Here is a 21,904-nt window from a genome sequence, read left to right on the forward strand (position 1 = left end):
ACGTCACAGACACGTGGTCCCGGACCAGCCGCGGCCACGGCCCCAGCGAGCCCGCCATCGAGGCACCAAGAACCCTCCGGGTGGTAGAGTGGCCACTCCACCAGAGACAAGGAGAGGGGAGTTTCGATGGCTCTCCAACCATCCCCGGATGCCTGGTTTCGATCACCCTCCGGCCTCCCTGGGCTCCGGCTCCACCCCTGCTGGGTGTCTGGACACCATCATCCCGGCCCCTCTGACCCCCAGGCGAGAGGGTCCGGACATCAAAGGACTCCAGACCTATATCTGGGCCAGCTCCGGAGTAGGACGACAGTTGTATCCCGGAGTCGAGAAGCCCTGCTGACGCTGTCGCGGCTGACCTTGAGACGAACTCCCCTTGCTGCTCTACCTGGAACCTGCTGGCGCTGCCGCGGTCCATCTTTGCTGTAACCATCTTGAAGCCTGCTGGCACTGCCGCGGTCCACACTCGCTGAACCATCTTGGAACCTGCTGGCGCTGCCGCGGTCCATCTTTGCTGTAACCATCTTGGAGCCAGCTGGCGCTGCCACGGTCCACATTCGCTGAACCATCTTGGAGCCTGCTGGCGCTGCCGCGGTCCACCCTCGCTGAACCATCTTGGAACCTGCTGGCGCTGCCGCAGTCCATCTTTGCTGTAACCATCTTTGAGCCTGCTGGCGCTGCCGCGGTCCACACTCGCTGAACCATCTTGGAGCCTACTGGCGCTGCCGCGGTCCACACTCGCTGAACCATCTTGGAACCTGCTGGCGCTGCCGCGGCCCAACCTTCCGGAACCCCCCAGCTCGAGGATTGAGAGCTGTGCGTAGGGTCCCATTGCAACCGACCATCTATAAGACTGTCCCGCTACCTTGCCCCTTGCCACGAGACTTTCCAGATCTCTGGATCTGCTGTATATATTGAACCGATACTTATTGCCCGATAAAGATTGAAAACTCTATCTACGTGTGGTGTATATTTGTAGTGGGGTGGTTACTCTGCTGTACGATTCTAGGAGAGGGCCCTCCCGTCGGAGGCCTCTCGACATCGCTCGGTCCCTTCTCTGAAGGAGGGGTACACCTAGGGGTGGTCAGTCAGACACCTCCTGCCTCCCCCGGGTTCGCCTTTCTAACATTACCTTTCCAACCACCGATGAATAAGGGAGGCTGTGGCGCGCAGAGTCTCAGAGGCTGCAGCAGTACCCGCTTAGAGTTTACCACGGCCCCTAATGTCAACCGCTGGTCTCCTCAACAAGCTTGGCCACACTGGATGAGTGCTGCCCTAAGTGGGATGGGCGAGAGGCCATCTAGCTGCTCCAGAAGTCCGCCCTGTGTCTGACGCAGCCAGGAAAGGGGGCCGTCGACACCAAAATACCGTCACGCTGCTGTTTGTGCCAGTGACTGCCTGGTCGCCACCCGGCTCACCCCAGGCTGGGGACCAGAATTCATCCTATTGCTCTTAATGCAAACTATATCTCCTGAGGGCTCCCCTGGTGTCGCAGGCTGCTAAATTACAGGGCTGGACGAGGAGTCAAGGTAAGTACAGCGCCAGAAGGGGAGAAGTCGAATTTTGGAATGGAAAAAATACCAAAAAGAACAACTGAGGTAAGCCTACAGTTACCCCCTACTTTCAACCCCCCCTGTGGCTCGATAGCACTGATGTGCCTTCACCCCCCTCCACCCTTCCCTCCCTTCCTCAGGAGTACACAACGCCAGATGCAGGCCCGATGAGGAGTCCTCCATTCCTACCTGCCTGCTGACTGTTGACTCAAGGAACGCCACCTCAAGTTTCCCTCAATCTCGTGACTCGCCACATACAGAAATGGTGAGGCACCCATCCCAGCATTGGCGAGAAGATCATGCTTTGTAAAAAAAAAAAAAATCTTTGCTCAAGTCTTACCGCCTCAACTTTTATTAAAATGTAACCTCGAGCGAATCTGCAACTTGTATATATGTAACTTTAACCACTAGTATCTGCGGTAGACTTTTGTACTTACAACCAGTCTTATGTAAACTTGTATTTTTTCTGTTTTTATCTTTTAAGTAACTCATGTACTCTAAAGTCCTATGTAATGTAATTGGTCCTTTTGTAAAGCGCTCTAACACCTTCGGATAAAGTTTGCGCTATATAACATTGCATTAAATAAATAAATAGATTAAACATTAAAAATTGAGCAATGTCATAACGCTCTCTACCCCTTTTTATTTTCATTTTTTTATTTATTTTTTATTTCTCTTTTCACTCTAAGTATGTGATATATGCTTGTGCAAGCCGAATCGGTGGTAAAATGGAATACTGAGAAAATCTACTATTTAGATATATATGTATATAGAGATAACTCTAACCACTAGTATATGCAGTAGACCTTTGTACTCTCTACCATTCCTATGTGACTCTTAGAGAATATCCATCCGTATCCCCTCCCTATGTATATAGAGATAACTCTAACCACTAGTATATGCAGTAGACCTTTGTACTCTCTACCATTCCTATGTGACTCTTAGAGTTTATCCATTCGTATCCCTTCCCTATGTATATAGAGATAACTCTAATCACTAGTATATGCGTAGACCTTTGTACTCTCTACCATTCCTATGTGACTCTTAGAGTTTATCCATTCGTATCCCTTCCTTAACTTAAGTGACTTTACAATTTGTACATTTGCAATTTTTTCCCTGTTTCTAGCTCTTTTGTAACTCGTGTACTCTGAAGTTCTTATGTATCACAACTGGTTCTTTTGTAAAGCGCTCTGACACCTTCGGGTAATGTTCGCGCGATAGAAAATCGCATTAAATAAAATAAAATAATAAGTCTGAGCAGGCACAAACAGGTATAAGTGACTTAATTCCGAGCATGCGCAGGAAGGTACATAACCCAAGTGTGAGAAAGCGCAGATGTACGTGACCTTGGATAGCGCATGCGCGGGAAAGCGGTGTTGCGTAGTCTGCGCAGCGCGCCCAGAGTGTTGCCAGGAGCGTCTCACTCAGTCTGCGCATGCGCAGGGTGCCCGAAAGTGTTGGCAGGAGAACTGTTACCCAGTCTGCGCATGCGCAGTGTGCCCGGTGTGTTGTCAGGAAGGCCCTGCACAGAGGAGCAGGCCTGGGAGCAGCTGCTGCTTGCTTTCGGGGTGCATGAGGGGGTCGCGGGGTCAATTCTAGCGTCTGGACCCGGAGTAGGAGGCGGAGGAGACGGCGCTGAGCCTTCCTGCTGACTCCCCTCCATCCCACCCGCACTGGGGCCCTCTCCGCCCCTCGGCCCTCCCCGCTGACCCTCTGAGGACTCAAACCCAGAAATAGCACAAAACAGCGGGGACAATGCCGCAGCAGGGCCTGCACAAGGTGAGTGATGCTGCATAGACGGTCCCTGGGGGTGCAGGGGCTGCCCCGAGGCCTCACCCCCTCTGTTTACACCTGTCCCAGTGGCTGTGAGCCCAGCACACCCACTCCCAGGGACCAGGATCTCACCAGACCCACGTGTTCCACCTGTCTGTAACCCTGGTGATTGGTAACACAGTTTACGAATACAGTGACGCTGCAGCCAGCCCTGCACGAAAGTTATGTTTATAAATATTTCCATGTGAATGGACTGGGCCTGTTTTAGCACACACCTCATTTTTTTAAAAACAAACTTGATTGCGTTTTTTCTGCTCCATAACCAAGCAATAAACATGCATATTACCTATACAGCATCATAAGTCTCTGACATATAAGGTCTGTTGCACAATAAGTTCTGTCATCAACATCGTGTGTTTCCGGAGATGCTTCATTAGTTGACTGATTCTGAGCAGGCTTCTCCTGCAGTATATTATACAGTTCACTTATAAGAATAGTTATATTAAATCAACACCCTATGGGCCTACCCTCCACCCTTCTAATGCCCCCCCCACCTCCCGTAAGTGGCTCTGGCTGTTCAGTACATAATTCAATTAACTATCTCCATACAATGCATTACTTTATGTATAATTCCTAGCCACACTGCTCCTTCCGTAACCACCACGAGTTACTTCATTCCATACTATTTCAGTTACTATTAGGTACTTGGAACGGTAAGAGCATCGTCCGAGTTGATATTTTTGCAGGCTTCCACCATTGCATCCCATTCCAGAGGGATTGGATGTTTCCTTTGGCCACAGGCCTCCTCTCTGCACAATGCCGCACTTTCAGCTCCTGCCCATGTAAGCAAAGTGCTGTGCCACATAAATGTAGTAGGGGCTCTGGGTGACTTCCAGCACATAGTGATCGATCTCTTTGCGACTATAAGCGCCAAGTCTAAGAATCGTAGCTGTACCTTGTGTGTTTTCACACATCCGAACACCTAATATGTGCTTTAGTGCTGTGTTCCCTGTGGACAGGTGTGTAACCTGCTGCACACACCTCATGTTACAACATTATGTTTTCTGGGAAGTTCAGAATGTAATGTGGGACATACCTACCATAGAGAAGGACAACTCTTGACTCTCAAAGCAAATGCAAATAGGCCAATGCCTCAATTTCCATTTACTGACGTGGCTTTTGCTTATTTTAAGTCTGTTTGAACTCGATGAAGGATGCCAGATTGGTCAAAAACCACTCTGTTGTTGATTTGAGTGATAATCCATCTGTGATGTAACCATGATCACTGAAACCGTGCATTTCCACGACTGAGGAATGATGTATTTTATCCTGTTTGAATTAATTTTAATATCTAATGTTTTGTTTCCTGCTGTTGCCAAAAGCCTTTAATCTAGGCAATCAATTTTAACACAATTTGGCCAAAACGATCCCCTGTTTAAATTAAATGCCTGACATGCATCAATAAATATCCAAAAGTTGATCATTTAACTTTTGCAAAGTGTCTGTGATGTGGGTGCTCCAGGTTTCAACAACTGGAGCTTCAAAAAGCCTTTTCTGCAAACTTTTACAAGTTATGCAACAGATAGTGAAGTGTGTGGCAATGGCAGCAAAACTGTATTTACATGGAAAATGCCAAGGCCTCAAATTTGCATAATGCCAGTGTTCACGTCTCGGGCCTCCCAGGTTCGAACGCATCACTTCAGATTGGTTATAACATTTTACAGGAAAGTCTCCAAGCATTGCACTCATTGTGTGAAGTGTGACTAAAAGTGGAGCAGAGGGCCTATTGCATTGAAATGGTGCTGTGAACCTCATTGTACAACATGTGCCTCTAGCTTAGAAGGACAGTGGCCTCATGGGTTTCCTCCATGGTATTGCCAGGATTTCTTTGCAAGATGGGCTTCAGGACTAGAGGTGATGACCTTTTGTTTTTCAGATTTTGCTGGACAATGAAGACCTTGGTGAATTACATTCTTCCAAAAAATTGTTGTAAAGTAGTTTATGGGTGTACACGTCCTACCCCGACAAAATAATTTTTTGTAAGTAATAAGCAACATTGTCCATTGGTAAACCCTTCATAGCAATTATTCTAATGTAAATTCGTATAAAGGAAGAGCTGCTGATTCCAACAAAGAATTGGAAATAAACGTGTTATAAACATGTCAATTTTTTTAAATGTTTGTCTCGGCCAATGTCTGGGTGTTAAACCCTACTCCCAGAAATGATTTATTAAAGAAGGTAAAGATGAACTTTAAAGTAATACTGGCCTAGTTTTTCTCAGATTGGCATACACTTTAACCAACAGTGGATACTTACCCTCCCATCCCTTTTATGTGCTTTTATCAAATGAATTGAGTATTTTTCCATTACTGCTTGGGTTTTGTGAATAGAGGACTTCAGAAGCAATAGTAAACCAACTATGGACTGTGAATGCATTTAATAATGAGCTCCATACTTTTTGTTTGAGGTTTTTCTCTTCTCTAGAGTAACTAGATCAAACGAGTGTAAAGGTCACATGCAAGGAATGCACCAAGTTTAAGCCAGTTTGAATGCAATGAAGAATCCTTCAATGAACACCAAAATAATTAAAAACCGACAAGCAAAACACGATCAGTCTCAAAAGTAACTCACTTGCAAGTAATTACCCTTTTAATTGGGAGCCCTTTTTGATCGATATTGCTTTTACTGATATGTATAGGACCATGGGATTCACAAAAAAACTGAAAGGCGTGGCCCTCTAACACCCCCCCTGGGTGTCATTCTTCATCATTGGAACCAGGATCTAGTGAATCTAAAAATCCCTGTGCTATGACCTAAGGACTTGCTTTCATCATTAAGGGTGGACCTAAAGGATCATAAAAAAAATGTGGTTATGGATGGGACTGCCTGTTATCCCTGCACAGAGTAGGTTGACATGTTTTAGCCTATATAATGGCCATGCAACAGGTCCTAGGCTTTCTTCAAGACCCAGATCCTTATATTCCTGACTCCTATACTGCAATCATGTTCATTTATTCATCAGCAGGCACCTTATAACTATTAGTACAGTCCTATTGGCAATGTTTGCTGGAGTTGCAGAGTTTTTAGGTCCTGTAAGTTGTTTAAAACATACCAAATTGCAAATATTGAACCAAATAACTGGAGACATGTAAGGAACGAAAATGAAAAAAAAACCAATGAGTAGTTTGTGAGAAAAACCCTTATAGTTGCACTCTATGGGTCAAATCCATCAGTTCTTGTATACGTTACTGTGTTGACCTAAGTGGGACAGGTATGCCCCGAGGTGGATCCTGTGCACACAATGTTACTGGAATGTAGCTATACCTGGCGACTGAGCCCCAACTAGGATGAAACTCGTAATAGGTTGCTTGTATTCCGGTTCAGGGAGGACATAGCCTGGCAGTTTGGACTGGACTGTTCCCAGTGGAGCAGGGCCAAGACTGAATTGCTTGTGGGTGGGTCCAAAGTGAGGTGGCATGGTGTGCAAAATAACGATGTACTGGGATGCGGCACAAATAATTACCAGTGGCTGAGTTTAATGCAAGCATTCCATCCATCACTTTTGTATACTTTAGTTTATAGCTAGAGAGGGAGGGCATTGTACTGTCATTTTCTTTCTTTTAGCAGACTGAATTTTAAAAGTGAATGTGTATAGTATATTGCTCAAATGTAAGCAAGTGTATTTTGCTAGCAATTAATGGTCCTCAAGTATTGTTTCACCACACTTCTAAATGTTTTTACACATGCTGATTTAGCTGTATTAGTGGAGATGTTGATGGAGCTAGTGTATTCAATAAAAACAACGTGCTTAATGATTGCTTCAGGATAATATGGTTTGTTTTAATAATTATAGAGCTATTACTTTTGATTATGAAATTATTAGCAATTAAACAGTGTACACAACACCTTAGTGTTTTTGAAAAAGTCTTAATTATAGCACATAGCTTTATTGCAGCAGTTTGATAAGCTAGTGAGTGTTGGTATAACACTTTATGTTCCAATTTTTGCATTCTTATAATATTTGTAATGGGAGCATTTCAGTACAGTTGCTTTTCTCCACATTCGGTAGGGTTCGCTATTAATTGGCTTGTTCAACAAATTGAAAATAGAAAGTATCTGTAAGAAGGCCAACATGGTATCTGTAAATACTGTACTGGCCAATAGTTTACTGAACAGTGTTTCTAAATATGTATTAGTATAGAAAAAAAACGTTATTTATAGTGCTTAAATAATAGTGTAATAATATTTGAAAACCAGCTTTGTGTTGTAATTTCTGTAATGTTCATATTTAGTTTTTAGAAGAGTTTAGTTGTATATATTTTATTTGAGTTTTTCGTTCACTTTAGTTTTGGGAATATACTTTTTGGATATTTTTTTTCTAGCATATACATTGTTTATGAAATGTCACATTTTGTATTTATAATGTGTGTGTGGTAGAGAAAAGTGTTTTAAACCAGTGTTTGTGCAAATGTTGTATTAAGTTGATTTTGCTGTGTGATTGATAAGTAATTGGTTAGTTAACAAATGGTGTTGTATTAATGGAAAATATATTATTGTTTAAAGTTCGTAAGGTAATACTATTCATTGTTGTTTATGATTTCAGCAGTTATGTGTTTTACAGTGTTGTACACTGAGTTTAGAAATGTGGTCTAATGTATGTTCGTAGTTATTTGTACAGGTGGTAATCAATTGCTTACATACATACATTTTCAGCCTGGATGATTACAGTAGCAGTGTCTCATTGCATTGCAATATTGGCATTAAACTCTCCTAAAAAGTTACAAATATTGGTCAAATTCATACTTGTAATTAATGGTATAAGTGTTCTTGATGCAGTTTTTGGGGGTATGTACATTGTTATTAGATACATAGCTTAATAGTATGTAAGTGTAGTATAAAGTATATGTGCATAGTTTGACAATGTTTGTATTGTGGTTGAGATGTAACTGGTGTGTGTATGTGGAATGAAGTATAATATATACTGTGACAATTTATGTATTGCTGCTGTAATATATTTGAAGGTTTTATATAAAAAGCAATACCTCATTTTCATTATTCTAATTACCATATGAGAAGTTTTGTGAATTGGTTTTAAAAATGTGTTAATAATCAACTGCCTTGCAGTGTTGTATACAAGCATGTCTTGTTTGCATTGATATTTGTGAAATGGCACAGATGTGATGTGTGAATTGTGTGAGTGCGTATTGCGAAAAACAATTGTTATAAAAATATTGTAAGTAAGTGATATTTGTGTTTTTATTCTTATCATTTAGGCTTGTACCTTTGGGTGACTAAAAATCTCGTTAAATTTCTGAAGGCATTGATTACTAATTGATTTAGCTCTGCTTAGCACCGTTTATTGCTGATGATTAATCTTAGTGTTAAAAGAGTTATAGAATGGTATGAAAAGTAATTTTTTCTTTTATACTTTGGTCTATTTTTTACTGTTTTGCAATTGTCTTACAATAGATTGTTTTGAAGTTCCTCCGTGATTCATCATAGTGTGATATAGAATTTGTTGTGATTCTTTTTATTTTGCAGTTTCTTTAAATGTTATCTATACCTCAATTGCAGTACTGATAATTGTATTTGTATGCTGAACTGCAAATTAATTTAGCAATGTTTATTGTTTGTCACAAGCCCTTTTTTGCTACGTCTAATGGCAGTTTTAACTTTTGTTTTGATTTGCTGTACTTGATAATCAAAATGCCTCACATGTTTAACAGGATAACTCGGTATTAATGGGAAATTTTGCTTCCACGTCAGGATTTTCATTTATTTTGTTTTAGATTTTGTTTTGCAGACTTTTAAAATATATTATTTGCTACCTTTTGTTATCTGCCACAGAAAGTGTTAAATGATGGCATTCCAATTTGGCATTTTTTTAGGTCTGGCATAAGCCAAGATATTTAGATTTCAATAAAATTATAAAAATGAGATACTATTATCTTTTCCTATTGATCTGTTGTGGTCTCTTCACATTTTTGCTATCCACTACAGCTTAGTGCATGTAGCAGGTGGTTACCCTCTTCAGCCTTTGCGTAACTATACTGTGAGTGATGGATTTCTGTATTTTCACACAAAGTAGTTCCCCCTCAGTGCTAGAGGCAACTATGGCACTGTCTGCTTTTTGAAACTAAAAAATATGTGAGCTTTTACCCGATATTGTTTTATATTGTTGAGGCTGTAGCAGCTCCCTTGATAGTAACGTTTGACAAAAACTACAACAAAACGAGCATTGACAAAGTAAAAAGGCAGGCTGCCAAAGCCAGATCTTTTGGCTTTCCCAATGCTTGTTTTGATTTGTTCAAAATGTGGTGGAGAATTTACATAATTTTCAGTATTCTATGTTTTAAGTCAAAATTAATTTCCATTTAATTGCATATACACTGCTGTAAACATTTGTAGAATGTCTACATAATGCAACGTGATTTTTGCTGTGTATTTGGTTTGTCTGTTTTTGTAGTTTAAAGATGTTTGTAATGGATTTTGCAGGTGTTGTAACATACATAATAACAATAACAACATTATATAGCATATATAAATGCTATTTATATACCATAGCATACATCTTTTGCAAGTATGCTTTAAGTTTTCCGAAAAATACTGTAGGATAAGTAAGAACTTATGAGCCTTTGTTTTCTTAAAAACTATTTGGTGCATTTTTTCAACTGGAGCTAAGGACAATACATTGAAGGTGCTGTCAGTCATTGTTACAGCTGATAACATTGTCTCTATTCCCTGCCTGTATGTTGCCAGGTGTGTCTAATATTTCTAATGTATCTATGTGATGTGAAATGTGTTGTGGTTGAATGTCCCGATTGAATTAATTAGGCCGATTAGGATGGCGGTGAATCCGCATCCTCCGGGCCGGCGGAAGCCACCGCCGGCCTGGAGGATGCAGATTCACCGCCGCGGACATTGGGAACACCCACTGCCACATTAGGATGGCGTTGGGATCAGCGGCGGACGGCAAGTCCGTCCGCCGCTGATCTGCGGTGTATGCAGGCAAATATGGTGGCGGTGTCTGCAAGACACCGCCAGCCATATTAGGATGCAGGCTGAAACATGCTTTTCCACGGCGGTTTTTCCGCTGCGGAAAAGCATGTGGTCTTTTGTGTTAGGTGGCCCGTTGTGGGCCCCCATGGTGTCGGGGTGGGGGTGCAGATGGGGGGTACCTATGGTACCCCTCAGCATTTACATGCACAAAGCGGCAGGCACCGCGCGGTGCCTGCCGCTTTGTGCATGTAAATGCAAAGCATGCATTTTTAACCTTGCGGCACCCGCCACAAGGTTAAAGATACGGGATGTGACCACCAGGGTGGCGGTCACATCCCTATTGGTATGGAGGGACCGCCGCTGCCCCTGTGGACGGTCCCTCCACCTCGGGGCTGGCGGACGGACGCAGGTCCGTCCGCCATCCTAATAGGCCTCATAGTTCAGTATAGAAGTTAGCCTAAGGGTTTCATAGACTAATAACAACAAAAAGACATGTGAAGACTATTATGCACACCTAGAGGCAAGAACATACTTGTTGCAGATGTGTTAAAACAGACATCGAAATAAAAAAAAGACTTATTGATTCAAACAAAGTGCTAAGTGCAAGAGATTACCACTTCTGTCAGCAATGAAAAGGCACAGACAAGCTATGGTAGGCACCTAGCGGCAATGGCATTGTTACTGGTTGCAAACAATTTAAAACAGGTACAGGTTAAAAAAAATGGAAAAAGCTTGATTGATCGAGCAAAGTGCAATGTTAAGATGATAGCAGCAACTTTTCATAAATTGAGACTTTAAGCAATGGGCCATTAGAGGATGTCCTGGAATTTGCACCTAAGTCCGATGTTTAATCACAAGCATTTGCAATGCAATAGGTCTCGCATTAGGAAAGTTTGAGCTATTGGTATTGTAAATGGCAAAGTTTTTATTTGTTTTTTTTTTTTAAATACCTAAATTAATAGCTTTGTCATTTACAATGCCAATAGTTATAACTTTCGCAAATGTGATACCTATAGCATTTGTAATGCAATATGTTTTGTATTTACATGACTTAGATGTATTGATATTACAAATAACAATGGCGTTTAATTTTTTTTAAATAACTAATACTTAAATAAAAGTTATTGTAATTTATAATGGCAATAGCTTAAACTTTTCTAAAGAACTTTTGTGAAATTATGTTCAGTGTATCAGAGAGCGCAATAATACAAGATCAGTGTGAGATCCTGAACACACCTGCTGCCAAGATGGATACCGCCCAGGCTCTCTGTGACTCCAGTAATGTAAACCCTTCTCCCCACCAGAATAACCACAAGCTTCAACCAGGCTTTGACTGACCCAAAAGCAGCAGCAATTGCTGCTCAGAGTGCATATTCACCTTCCTGCCAGCAACAAGAACGCAAGCCTAACTGGGGTTGGACTGGCCTGTTTCGATTATTGCCTTCACTATTACTCACTATTCTGCAGCAGATCACAGGAAGGTCGTATTGCACCCAGCCACTTACCTTTAGGGTTACCACGAGGCTCTTTTTTACTGGCATGAGCAGTATTTTATTGGCCTAGCTGTTCTGAGAAGCCCCGAAAGTTGATATTTTTCCTCCTATCAGTGCATTCTTTAAAAAGTAAAAATAAGAACACTTTGCAGTGTTTTGAAGCTGCGAAGTTAATCATAACTGACTCATTAATAAAGTAAAGACAGAAAGTCAATCGTAAAATATGTACACTTTACAAAGACAATTTTTTAAATCACTTTCAGTCCTGCTTGAGCCTGAAATCGACATGAGCAAATTTCCAGTATTTAGCAACCTTACTTACTAGTGTGAGCAAAATGCTGAAGGTGCCTACTTGTTGTCTCCATTCAATAGTGCTGGCGTCCATAGCAATGTAGGCAGGGGCTCCGGCAGAGGCTCGGTCTCTCGTTGCACAACTTGGGCAATTCGACCAGTGGCATTGGGGGCATCAGTCCAGATTTTCGAAAGTTAGTGACCCCAGTGGTGCTGATTGCTGCTTCAGGGAGAGGCTACTTGACCCCGGGGCAGAGGAGTCGAAGTGCACAGCACAGACTGCAGACGGCCTGCAATGCTGGTCTCTGGTGCAGAGCCGAGTACAGTAGCGCAATGATGTCTTTTAAAGACAGTACTCGGGCGCCTGGTCACAGCGTAAACGGACAGGTGTGCCCCAGCACCGGGCGGACTGGCAGACAAACAGTTAGCAGATCCTGCTTTAGCCAGCCTTGGCCCACTGGGCCCCTCTGGCTTCTCCCTGGCAATCAAACATGCCGAGCAAATGTGGACTGAAGGCCGCTCTGTCCCACGTGGGACCCGGCCCAAACAGGATGTGAGGGCCCAACTACATGGATCGCCAGACAGCGATCTCAGTAAATAAAATTAAATTCAACAATCAACTGACTCGCGGACCCCACAGACTGACATTCATTGAAGGCTGAGGCACAAAACATAGGTAACAGCCAGGGTGCACGCAATGGTAATCTTTATTTCAAATACGACTCCACCCTATAAATCAGTTACCACGAACGATGCGGTCCGTCCCGGTCTGCGCGAAACTGCCCACCCAGCCCCGCAGCCACCAGCGTGGCACAGATGACCTGTCTAATTAAGAGTCAACACACAGGCTGCTTAAGCGCGTCCTGCAGTCGCGCCGCCGGCCTGCGACCAGGAAGTCAGGCAGGCCGGGCGGGACAACCGGAAACAGGAAGTCGGAGGGCGGGAGCCTACCCCTCCTCCCACGGAAGAGCCGCGATTGTTTGGAGCACCGGAGCAGGCAGGAGCCTACCCTGCGCCCCGGTGCCGAAGAAGGAAGGAAGAGTCCTGCTGCCGGTAAGAGCCGCTGCACCAAGGAAGCCGGTGAGTGGGGCTTGCTGGGCTGCGAGGGCGGGGGGCATGTGTGTGTGCGCGCGCGTGCGGCGGCGGGCTTGGTGTGAGCGTGCGTGCGTGCGTGTGTGTATGTGTCTTGGAGTCTGTGTGTATGCGTGTGTGACTGTCTGGGTGCCTGCGTGTCTGTGTAAGTGTGCCGTGTGTGTGTGTGTGTGTGTCTGTGTGCATGCGCGCGCGAGAGGCTGACTGCAGTGAAAGTGGGACAGGGGATGTGCACGGCGCCGGCCTAGGTGCGCGCGCGTGGGGGGGCTGTGTATGTGTGTGTGCGTGCGTGTGTGTGTGTATGTGTCTTGGAGTGCGTGTGTGTGACTGTGGGGGAGGGGGTGTGTGTGTGAGTGAGCGAGTGTCTGTCTGTATGCGCGCGCATGTGTACGGCGCGGGACGCGACATGCGCGTTCGCGCACACAAATCCAGGCAAAAGCTCGTACCACCGTTTTGTCCGTCCTTCCCCCGTAACAGATAACTATACGTCTCCAATAGAATAATTACCAGCGAGACCCAAAACAGGAAAGAGTCCACAATAACGTGAGAGTCCACAATAAGGTGCAAAGTGCCATGTAAAGGAGAACAGTAGTGGCACATATAATACAATTTGTCCAGAGGTATAAAGCCCCCTGCACAAATGCAGCATAAAAATTACAAAAATGTTTGCCACTTAGGGTGTGCACCAACAGCTAATAAAGACAAAGTGCAATAGCTAAAGTACCAAGAAAGATACAATAATATTGCATCAATTCATCCATCAGGGCCTCCTCCTAGCATCTTAAATTCCACAAGAAGCTGAAGACCTGACTTATCAGTTAGTCTTCATGCCGGGCCATCGCGACTGCCTATACTCAGGCCCAGCCTCACCACGTGCCTATTGTCACCTCCTCAGCACCCGGATACCCTCATGGGTGACAAGCCGCACTCTATGAACCAACCTTATGTTGCAACTGTTATTCAATATTATTTTGCTAACCATTCTGCTGCATTTCCTACTGTTGTGTACATTCTGGAAATGTGCCCTTTTAGTTGTGTTGGTATTGTCATTTTATTTGTCATTTATATAAGCGGTGCCATAACTGCTGTCACTACCTCTGGTGACACATTTACTATGGCATGTTGCAGTGATGATTTTGAGCCACATGGTAAAGTTTTAATATATATGGTATTTTATTATATTTATTATTTCAGAGTGTATGTTTAGAAATGTAATTTTATGTTTAAGAGAATATGTTGTGCTTGTTCTATTTGTGTGATGTATATATTTCAGGTGCTTGATAAGTAGCTATCTGCATGAAGTTGTGTTGCGTTGGATGAACATAATATTTATAGAATTGTATGTTATTTCATTCTATTTGTAAACCATCATATATTTGCAATTGTATACATGTATTCTGGTGCATATAGTATACATTTATTAAATGTTTGAATTAGTTCTAATGGTGTGTCTATTCTGTAAATAGTTACTGTTTAATTCATTTTCACGTGTGTGCTTTGTCTTGCCGTGAGGTTTGTTAGTTTTGTCTAAGTTGTTTGCGGCAGAAATTACTTGATTAGGAGCAATTTTTGGTATTTAATTTGGAATGTCCAGTGTATTCCTTTTATTTCTGGTGGTTTGGTTGTTGATATTGGCACTTGTGGTGTATACTTTAAGATGTGAATGTTGACAGTGAGCAGTTATTATTAAATAGTTGCACTGTAATTGGTTGCATTAGTTAATTGTACTTGTCTTTGTTGGCTGTGTGTTGGCAGAGATGCTATATTGATACACAGAAGATATGTTATTGATTCTCTGTAAATTGATTCTTGTTGGCTTATTGTATGTTTTAAAACAGTTTTAGTATAGCAATGATACTACTGGGTAGGCATTGTCTTTTTCTTTGAAATTGGTGAAAAGCTTTTATTCCCTTGATTATAAATGGCTGTTACATGTTTTATTTTTACATGATGGTATTATGTATTGCTTTAGAAAGATGCATAATAATAGAATAATGGTAAAAGGTGATAGTTATGTAAAATGTGTGTGGCCATCTTATTGTTTTCTTTTCTGTGGCTTCTAGGTAATCTGAAATATGAAAAAAGATTTATTTTGTTTTATTTGATGTTTTGGGGTGTATTTTGTGTTGAAGTAAATTCGTTCTGGACTCCTAACTGTTGTGTATATTTTAGTTGTGTGCTTGTTTACTTGTAGATAGTGTTTTATGTGAAGCCTGTATTTATATTTGATCTAGTGTAGGGAAATTGATGTCGTGATTTGTTTATGTTCATGGCAGATTGCCTTGATTAAATAACTTTTTTTGTCTGCATATCAATGGATGACACGATTAAGGTAGAATGTTGGTATTGTGGTTTAAAAAGTTATGTTTTCTTAAAAAGTATATGTATTTTTTTATTTTTGTTCTTTAAAAATAAAGATCTGTGCATCAGCACACTATTCATCTGATGCATTGCTATGCAATCGTCTTTGCTTAAAAACTATAAAAGAAAAGAGAGCAGATTAGAAAATCATTTTACAGTTTAATATATTGTATCATGTACTTGTGATAATTGTTTTATATATATATATATATATATATATATATATATATATATATATATATATATATATATATATATCAAGAAAATGAGGGGTGCCTCGGTCGGGTAATCACACGGAAAGGGGTTACTGCACACCACAGCAGGCAGCAACAGTGGCAGGTTACCACCGCTCCTCCATACCTGATAGCAGCCAAACGCGTTTCGAGCATATGAATTGCTCTTCATCAGTGGCAGGTAATGAGGCGGAAGCAGAAGTTGTTTGAAATCACCATTTTAATAGTAAAAGTCCCGCCCATGTGGGCGCACAGCATCTTGGTACTTGTAGTCCATATAATAGGTGCCAGGACTCAATTTCATTTAGGTCCCAGTGGATACTGCTGCTTCGTGCACACCAAGTGGAAAAATATAAATTATAAAATATAAACCAATGTTCTTCCCAAGTGGGTGGAGGGGAGTGAACAACACTGTCATGTGGCCAATATCACCCTGCTGCGAGGCCCCCTTTCCTCCAAGCGGTGACCGCGTTTGCGGGCACACAGGATCCGCGATTCTTCAGCGGCGGGACTTCCCAGCGGCGGAACCAGCCGCTAAACATCAAGAAAATGAGGGGTGCCTCGGTCGGGTAATCACACGGAAAGGGGTTACTGCACACCACAGCAGGCAGCAACAGTGGCAGGTTACCACCGCTCCTCCATACCTGATAGCAGCCAAACGCGTTTCGAGCATATGAATTGCTCTTCATCAGTGGCAGGTAATGAGGCGGAAGCAGAAGTTGTTTGAAATCACCATTTTAATAGTAAAAGTCCCGCCCATGTGGGCGCACAGCATCTTGGTACTTGTAGTCCATATAATAGGTGCCAGGACTCAATTTCATTTAGGTCCCAGTGGATACTGCTGCTTCGTGCACACCAAGTGGAAAAATATAAATTATAAAATATAAACCAATGTTCTTCCCAAGTGGGTGGAGGGGAGTGAACAACACTGTCATGTGGCCAATATCACCCTGCTGCGAGGCCCCCTTTCCTCCAAGCGGTGACCGCGTTTGCGGGCACACAGGATCCGCGATTCTTCAGCGGCGGGACTTCCCAGCGGCGGAACCAGCCGCTAAACATCAAGAAAATGAGGGGTGCCTCGGTCGGGTAATCACACGGAAAGGGGTTACTGCACACCACAGCAGGCAGCAACAGTGGCAGGTTACCACCGCTCCTCCATACCTGATAGCAGCCAAACGCGTTTCGAGCATATGAATTGCTCTTCATCAGTGGCAGGTAATGAGGCGGAAGCAGAAGTTGTTTGAAATCACCATTTTAATAGTAAAAGTCCCGCCCATGTGGGCGCACAGCATCTTGGTACTTGTAGTCCATATAATAGGTGCCAGGACTCAATTTCATTTAGGTCCCAGTGGATACTGCTGCTTCGTGCACACCAAGTGGAAAAATATAAATTATAAAATATAAACCAATGTTCTTCCCAAATGGGTGGAGGGGAGTGAACAACACTGTCATGTGGCCAATATCACCCTGCTGCGAGGCCCCCTTTCCTCCAACCGGTGACCGCGTTTGCGGGCACACAGGATCCGCGATTCTTCAGCGGCGGGACTTCCCAGCGGCGGAACCAGCCGCTAAACATCAAGAAAATGAGGGGTGCCTCGGTCGGGTAATCACACGGAAAGGGGTTACTGCACACCACAGCAGGCAGCAACAGTGGCAGGTTACCACCGCTCCTCCATACCTGATAGCAGCCAAACGCGTTTCGAGCATATGAATTGCTCTTCATCAGTGGCAGGTAATGAGGCGGAAGCAGAAGTTGTTTGAAATCACCATTTTAATAGTAAAAGTCCCGCCCATGTGGGCGCACAGCATCTTGCTACTTGTAGTCCATATAATAGGTGCCAGGACTCAATTTCATTTATTTGGTTTATATTTTATAATTTATATTTTTCCACTTGGTGTGCACGAAGCAGCAGTATCCACTGGGACTTAAATGCTCGAAACGCGTTTGTTTAAATGAATTTCATATGTTATATGTATTCACATTGCACATTTCAAAATGGCGCGTAATTGTACAGCCCTTTGGTCCTATTTTTATTTCTGACTACCCAGCATGCAATTATAAAACATTGCCGCGAATGAGCGTTCTGAGGTTGACACTGACGAAGGGAACTTGCTTTCCTGAAACGCGTTTGTTTAATAAATAATCCGTGCTGTTAAGCTGTTTGAATCCCGTGAGTGCTATTCTTTCTTCGTTTGGCCCGGCTGGGTATTTCTCGAAGGACTTTGGAGCTATCATTTATATCGCGGGACACCGCCGCGTTTGAAGCACCCGCTGTGTGAGTGACTCGTGTTACTGGTGTAAAGGAGCTGGATATTTGTGAACGAGTGCACCGCCGCTTTTTGTGGAACAGAGGAAACAAACGGAGCAATCGAAGTCTACTTTGATACCACAACGGATCGAACAGGAAGGAAATACGGGCAAATACAAGCGAGTGAAAAACGCGGTAAGCCTGTTTTCTGATATCTAACCCTTCCTATATGTTCTTGAACTGTTAAAACATTGCGGTACAGCGAGGGGATAAACAGCAAAACAGCACGTACAGAGCGTGGCGTCCCGGGACCGGGGCCCCACTTTTCAAAGATCGTAAAAGATGTTTAATGTGTCAGAACGAAGAGACGCGGCTGTCGATATTTTCAAAAATAAAAATCCTGACATCTCACAACCGCCACCAAGAATTAACGTGGAAACAACTAACTCGTTAATAACTCAATTTCACAAGCTTGAAAAATTGTATGAGCGAGAACTGAGAAAATGGTGGGAGGGAACATCCTTGCAAGGATATATTGAGGTACAAAGAGTACCACGAGGATTGCGCATTTTTACTGTCCCTGCTTATGAGAACCCGGACCCCCTACTATTAGAAACTTGGGCCAAGCACATAGCCAATTCATGCAAGGGGATGCTTGAAATTCTTGTCCAATTTGCATGGAGTGATAGAGAGAAAGTGGTAAAGGAAATTGAAGAGATGGAGGAGGAACTTCAAAAAAATCCAAACAAAGAGGAATTGGAATCACTAAGAGCTGCAATGAAGAAAAGGTTGCTTAAATATGAAGCAAAAATCAAAACAAGAAAACAAGAGAAATTCGACCGCGACGAGCGAGACTATGCAATGGGGCGGGTCTTGACTTTTGGTAAAAAATACGACCAGCCACGGAAAGATTTAGCCAAAAAGAACTCTATGCCAGAAGCACAAGTGGAAAATAGAGTGGAAACCTCTGATTCAGATCTAACTGCAAATGAATTATCAGGTGATGAAATGGTAGGTCCATCGAAAATGTCTACCAAAACTCCTTTTCACCAGGAATTCGATTTAATCAAAGCAAGTTGGCTGAGGGGAGGGAAAAACAAACCCCCGGAAGAGGCAGACAAACAAGGCGCGGTGGCTGGAAGGGGAAGAAGTGGCAATCAAAACAATGTGGCCTCCAAGAAAACGAGAAGCCAAAGGAGAGGGAGATGGTAATGAAGTCTGAGTATCATACCATCGTCAATTTGTCACAAAGACCGCTAACATCTGCGGAAGAATCTGTTCTCTTATTGGGACTAACATTCTGTCCAACAACAAATCTTGAATATACTCAGACCAGGATAGATTTGTACAAGTTTATTCGAAAGATCAAGCTTCATAAATTTTTCAAAGTGAAACCTACAGTGAAAGAGATGAAACAGTTAAGGCACAACAAAAAGGATACTGATCTCCTGAACGTGAATGATCTAACTGCTTGTGAAGTCTTACATAACCTTCGGGTAGAGGACCACAATGAGCAAGATGGAGCAGAAAATACTCTAACACAGAGACTGATCAGGGTGGAAATTGAGCAAGAAGCCCCGGCAAGTGGGTTCAAACCACCATCTAAGTTTGTCCCACAAACAGCGATAGATGCGATTGACATCTTCTCAGATGCCGTCACGAAAGATCTAATGAAGATGAGAAACAAACAGATCTCTACAAAGAAGACGTTCAATACAACTAAGGAGCAACAACGAGCAATAAAGAATCTATCTGAAGACAATTCCATCATCTGCAAACCATCTGACAAAGGGGGCAATATCGTTATCATGTCAAGGGAACTGTACGTAACTGAAGCAAAGCGACAACTGGATGACGCATCTTGCTATGCTAAGACCACAAAGAAAGAATACCTGGCAAGTATAAACACATTGCACGAGTTACTGAAAAAGTGGCATGACAAACAGATGATGGAATTAGACGAGTATCTTTTCCTAAAAACTGTTAATCCAATTCTACCTACTTTTTATCATTTACCTAAAATTCATAAAAATCCGGACAATCCACCAGGAAGACCCATAATCTCCTCAATAGGAGGTTTGACAGAGAACCTTTGTAAATATCTGGACCATTATCTTTTCGAATTTGTTCTTTCTTTAAAATCATACATCAGAGACACATCGGACTTCATCCAAAAAGTGGAAGAATTGAACTGGCAATCCACTTATGTACTCCTGACCCTAGATATAACAAGCCTTTATACGTGTATAGATCATGAGCAGGGTATAAAGGCAGTGGAATATTTCCTGAATAAAAAACCGCTAAAAAATGCAATGCATAACAGAATGTTAATAGAACTAATCGACTACTGTTTGCATAACAACCTGTTTTTATTTCAGGAAGAGATATATAGACAGCTAACGGGCACGGCGATGGGTTCCTGCTTCGCCCCCAGCTACGCGAATCTTTTCGTGGGCTGGTGGGAGGAGCAGGTAGCCTGGGCCCCGGAAAATTCCACATGGAGTAACAAACTGATAGCCTGGAGCAGGTACATTGATGACCTGTTCCTGGTCTGGGATGGGCCGATGTCAGAGGCCAAAGAGTACATAGAGTTGCTAAACAGAAACAACTGTAATTTGAAATTCACAGGGGAGGTAAGCCAAGAAAAGGTTAATTATTTGGACCTAGAGGTGAAAGTACTAGATGGTAAAATCTGTACATCACTTTACCGAAAACCCACAGCGGGGAATAGTGTTTTACACGCCTCAAGCAGCCACCCCAAGAAATTAATCAATAGTATCCCCTATGGGGAACTATTAAGATTAAGACGCAACTGTACCCAGGATGAGGAATTTGAAAGAGTGGCGAATGAAAGCATAGCCAGATTCTCTGAGAGGGGCTACAAAGATGGTCTCCTCTATGAGACATTGAAGAAAGTTAAGAAATTGCCCCGTAAGACTCTTTTTGAAAAGAAAATACGTCCAGATAAGAATGGAAAGTTTCGTATGATCACGACATATTCCTCAGACTCTTCAAAGTTAAGGTCAATTTTGACGAAACATTGGCAGATTCTGAAAACAGATCAGATTGTTGGTCCCGACATTCCTGCCAGGCCTCTTATAACATTTAGGAAGGCGAGATCATTAAGAGATCATATAGTTCAGAGCCATTTGCAGCCAATAGTGAGAACGAAAGGCACGCTGAAGGAGGCCAAAGGCTTTTTCCCATGTGGGAGATGCAAGGCCTGCATAAACAGTAAACGAACCTTAACTTATGGAGTACGAGGTTGCAAGACAGGAAGAAAAATAAATAAATTTATGTCCTGTCAGACGGATCATGCAGTGTACTGTCTGATGTGCCCATGCCAACAGAGATATGTAGGCAGTACAATTAATCCTGTCAAGTTGAGGGTGTTGGAACATATGCGGGCAATCGCTAATAAGGATTTTTCCTATCCGGTTGCCCGACATTTTGCCATCAAGCATCACAGCAACAGGGATCTTCTCAGGTTTTTCTGTTTAGATCATGTCCCAGAAAATCCACGAGGTGGGAACAGATTACAGACCCTGAGGAAGCTTGAATCCAGGTACATTATAGACCTGGAAACGAAAGCACCTGGAGGATTAAATATGGGGGAAGAACTTGCCTCACATTTAACCTAATGTACATAGCTGTGACACATTACAACGCTTGGTTGCAAAAATTTCTGTATAATATCGGACTCTGGGGAGATCATGAAATGTCTGTGAAAAGTTTGGTAAATGAATATTGAATATTTGGTGTAATATATTTTTGTAAATATCATTAGATTTCTGTATAATTTTTGGGTGTCTAGAATATATTGTAATTTCTCTGAAATTGGACAGTTGTTGCTTGTCTAGGCG

At 42.7% G+C, this 21,904-nt stretch overlaps 1 protein-coding gene across 1 annotated transcript in view; it reads left to right on the top strand.

Moving 5' to 3' along the window:
* The first annotated feature begins 3,003 nt into the window (after positions 1 to 3,003).
* The window catches only part of LOC144770907 (uncharacterized), a 191,184-nt gene continuing 172,283 nt past the window's right edge, over positions 3,004 to 21,904 (top strand). Inside the window, exon 1 of the mRNA XM_078655704.1 lies at positions 3,004 to 3,329. Within this exon, the coding sequence (XP_078511830.1) occupies positions 3,306 to 3,329 (24 nt within the window). The 5' untranslated portion in view covers positions 3,004 to 3,305. The remainder of the gene's footprint in view (positions 3,330 to 21,904) is intronic.

Source organism: Lissotriton helveticus, chromosome 7, assembly GCF_964261635.1.
Source record: "Lissotriton helveticus chromosome 7, aLisHel1.1, whole genome shotgun sequence".
NCBI classification, from domain to species: domain Eukaryota; kingdom Metazoa; phylum Chordata; class Amphibia; order Caudata; family Salamandridae; genus Lissotriton; species Lissotriton helveticus.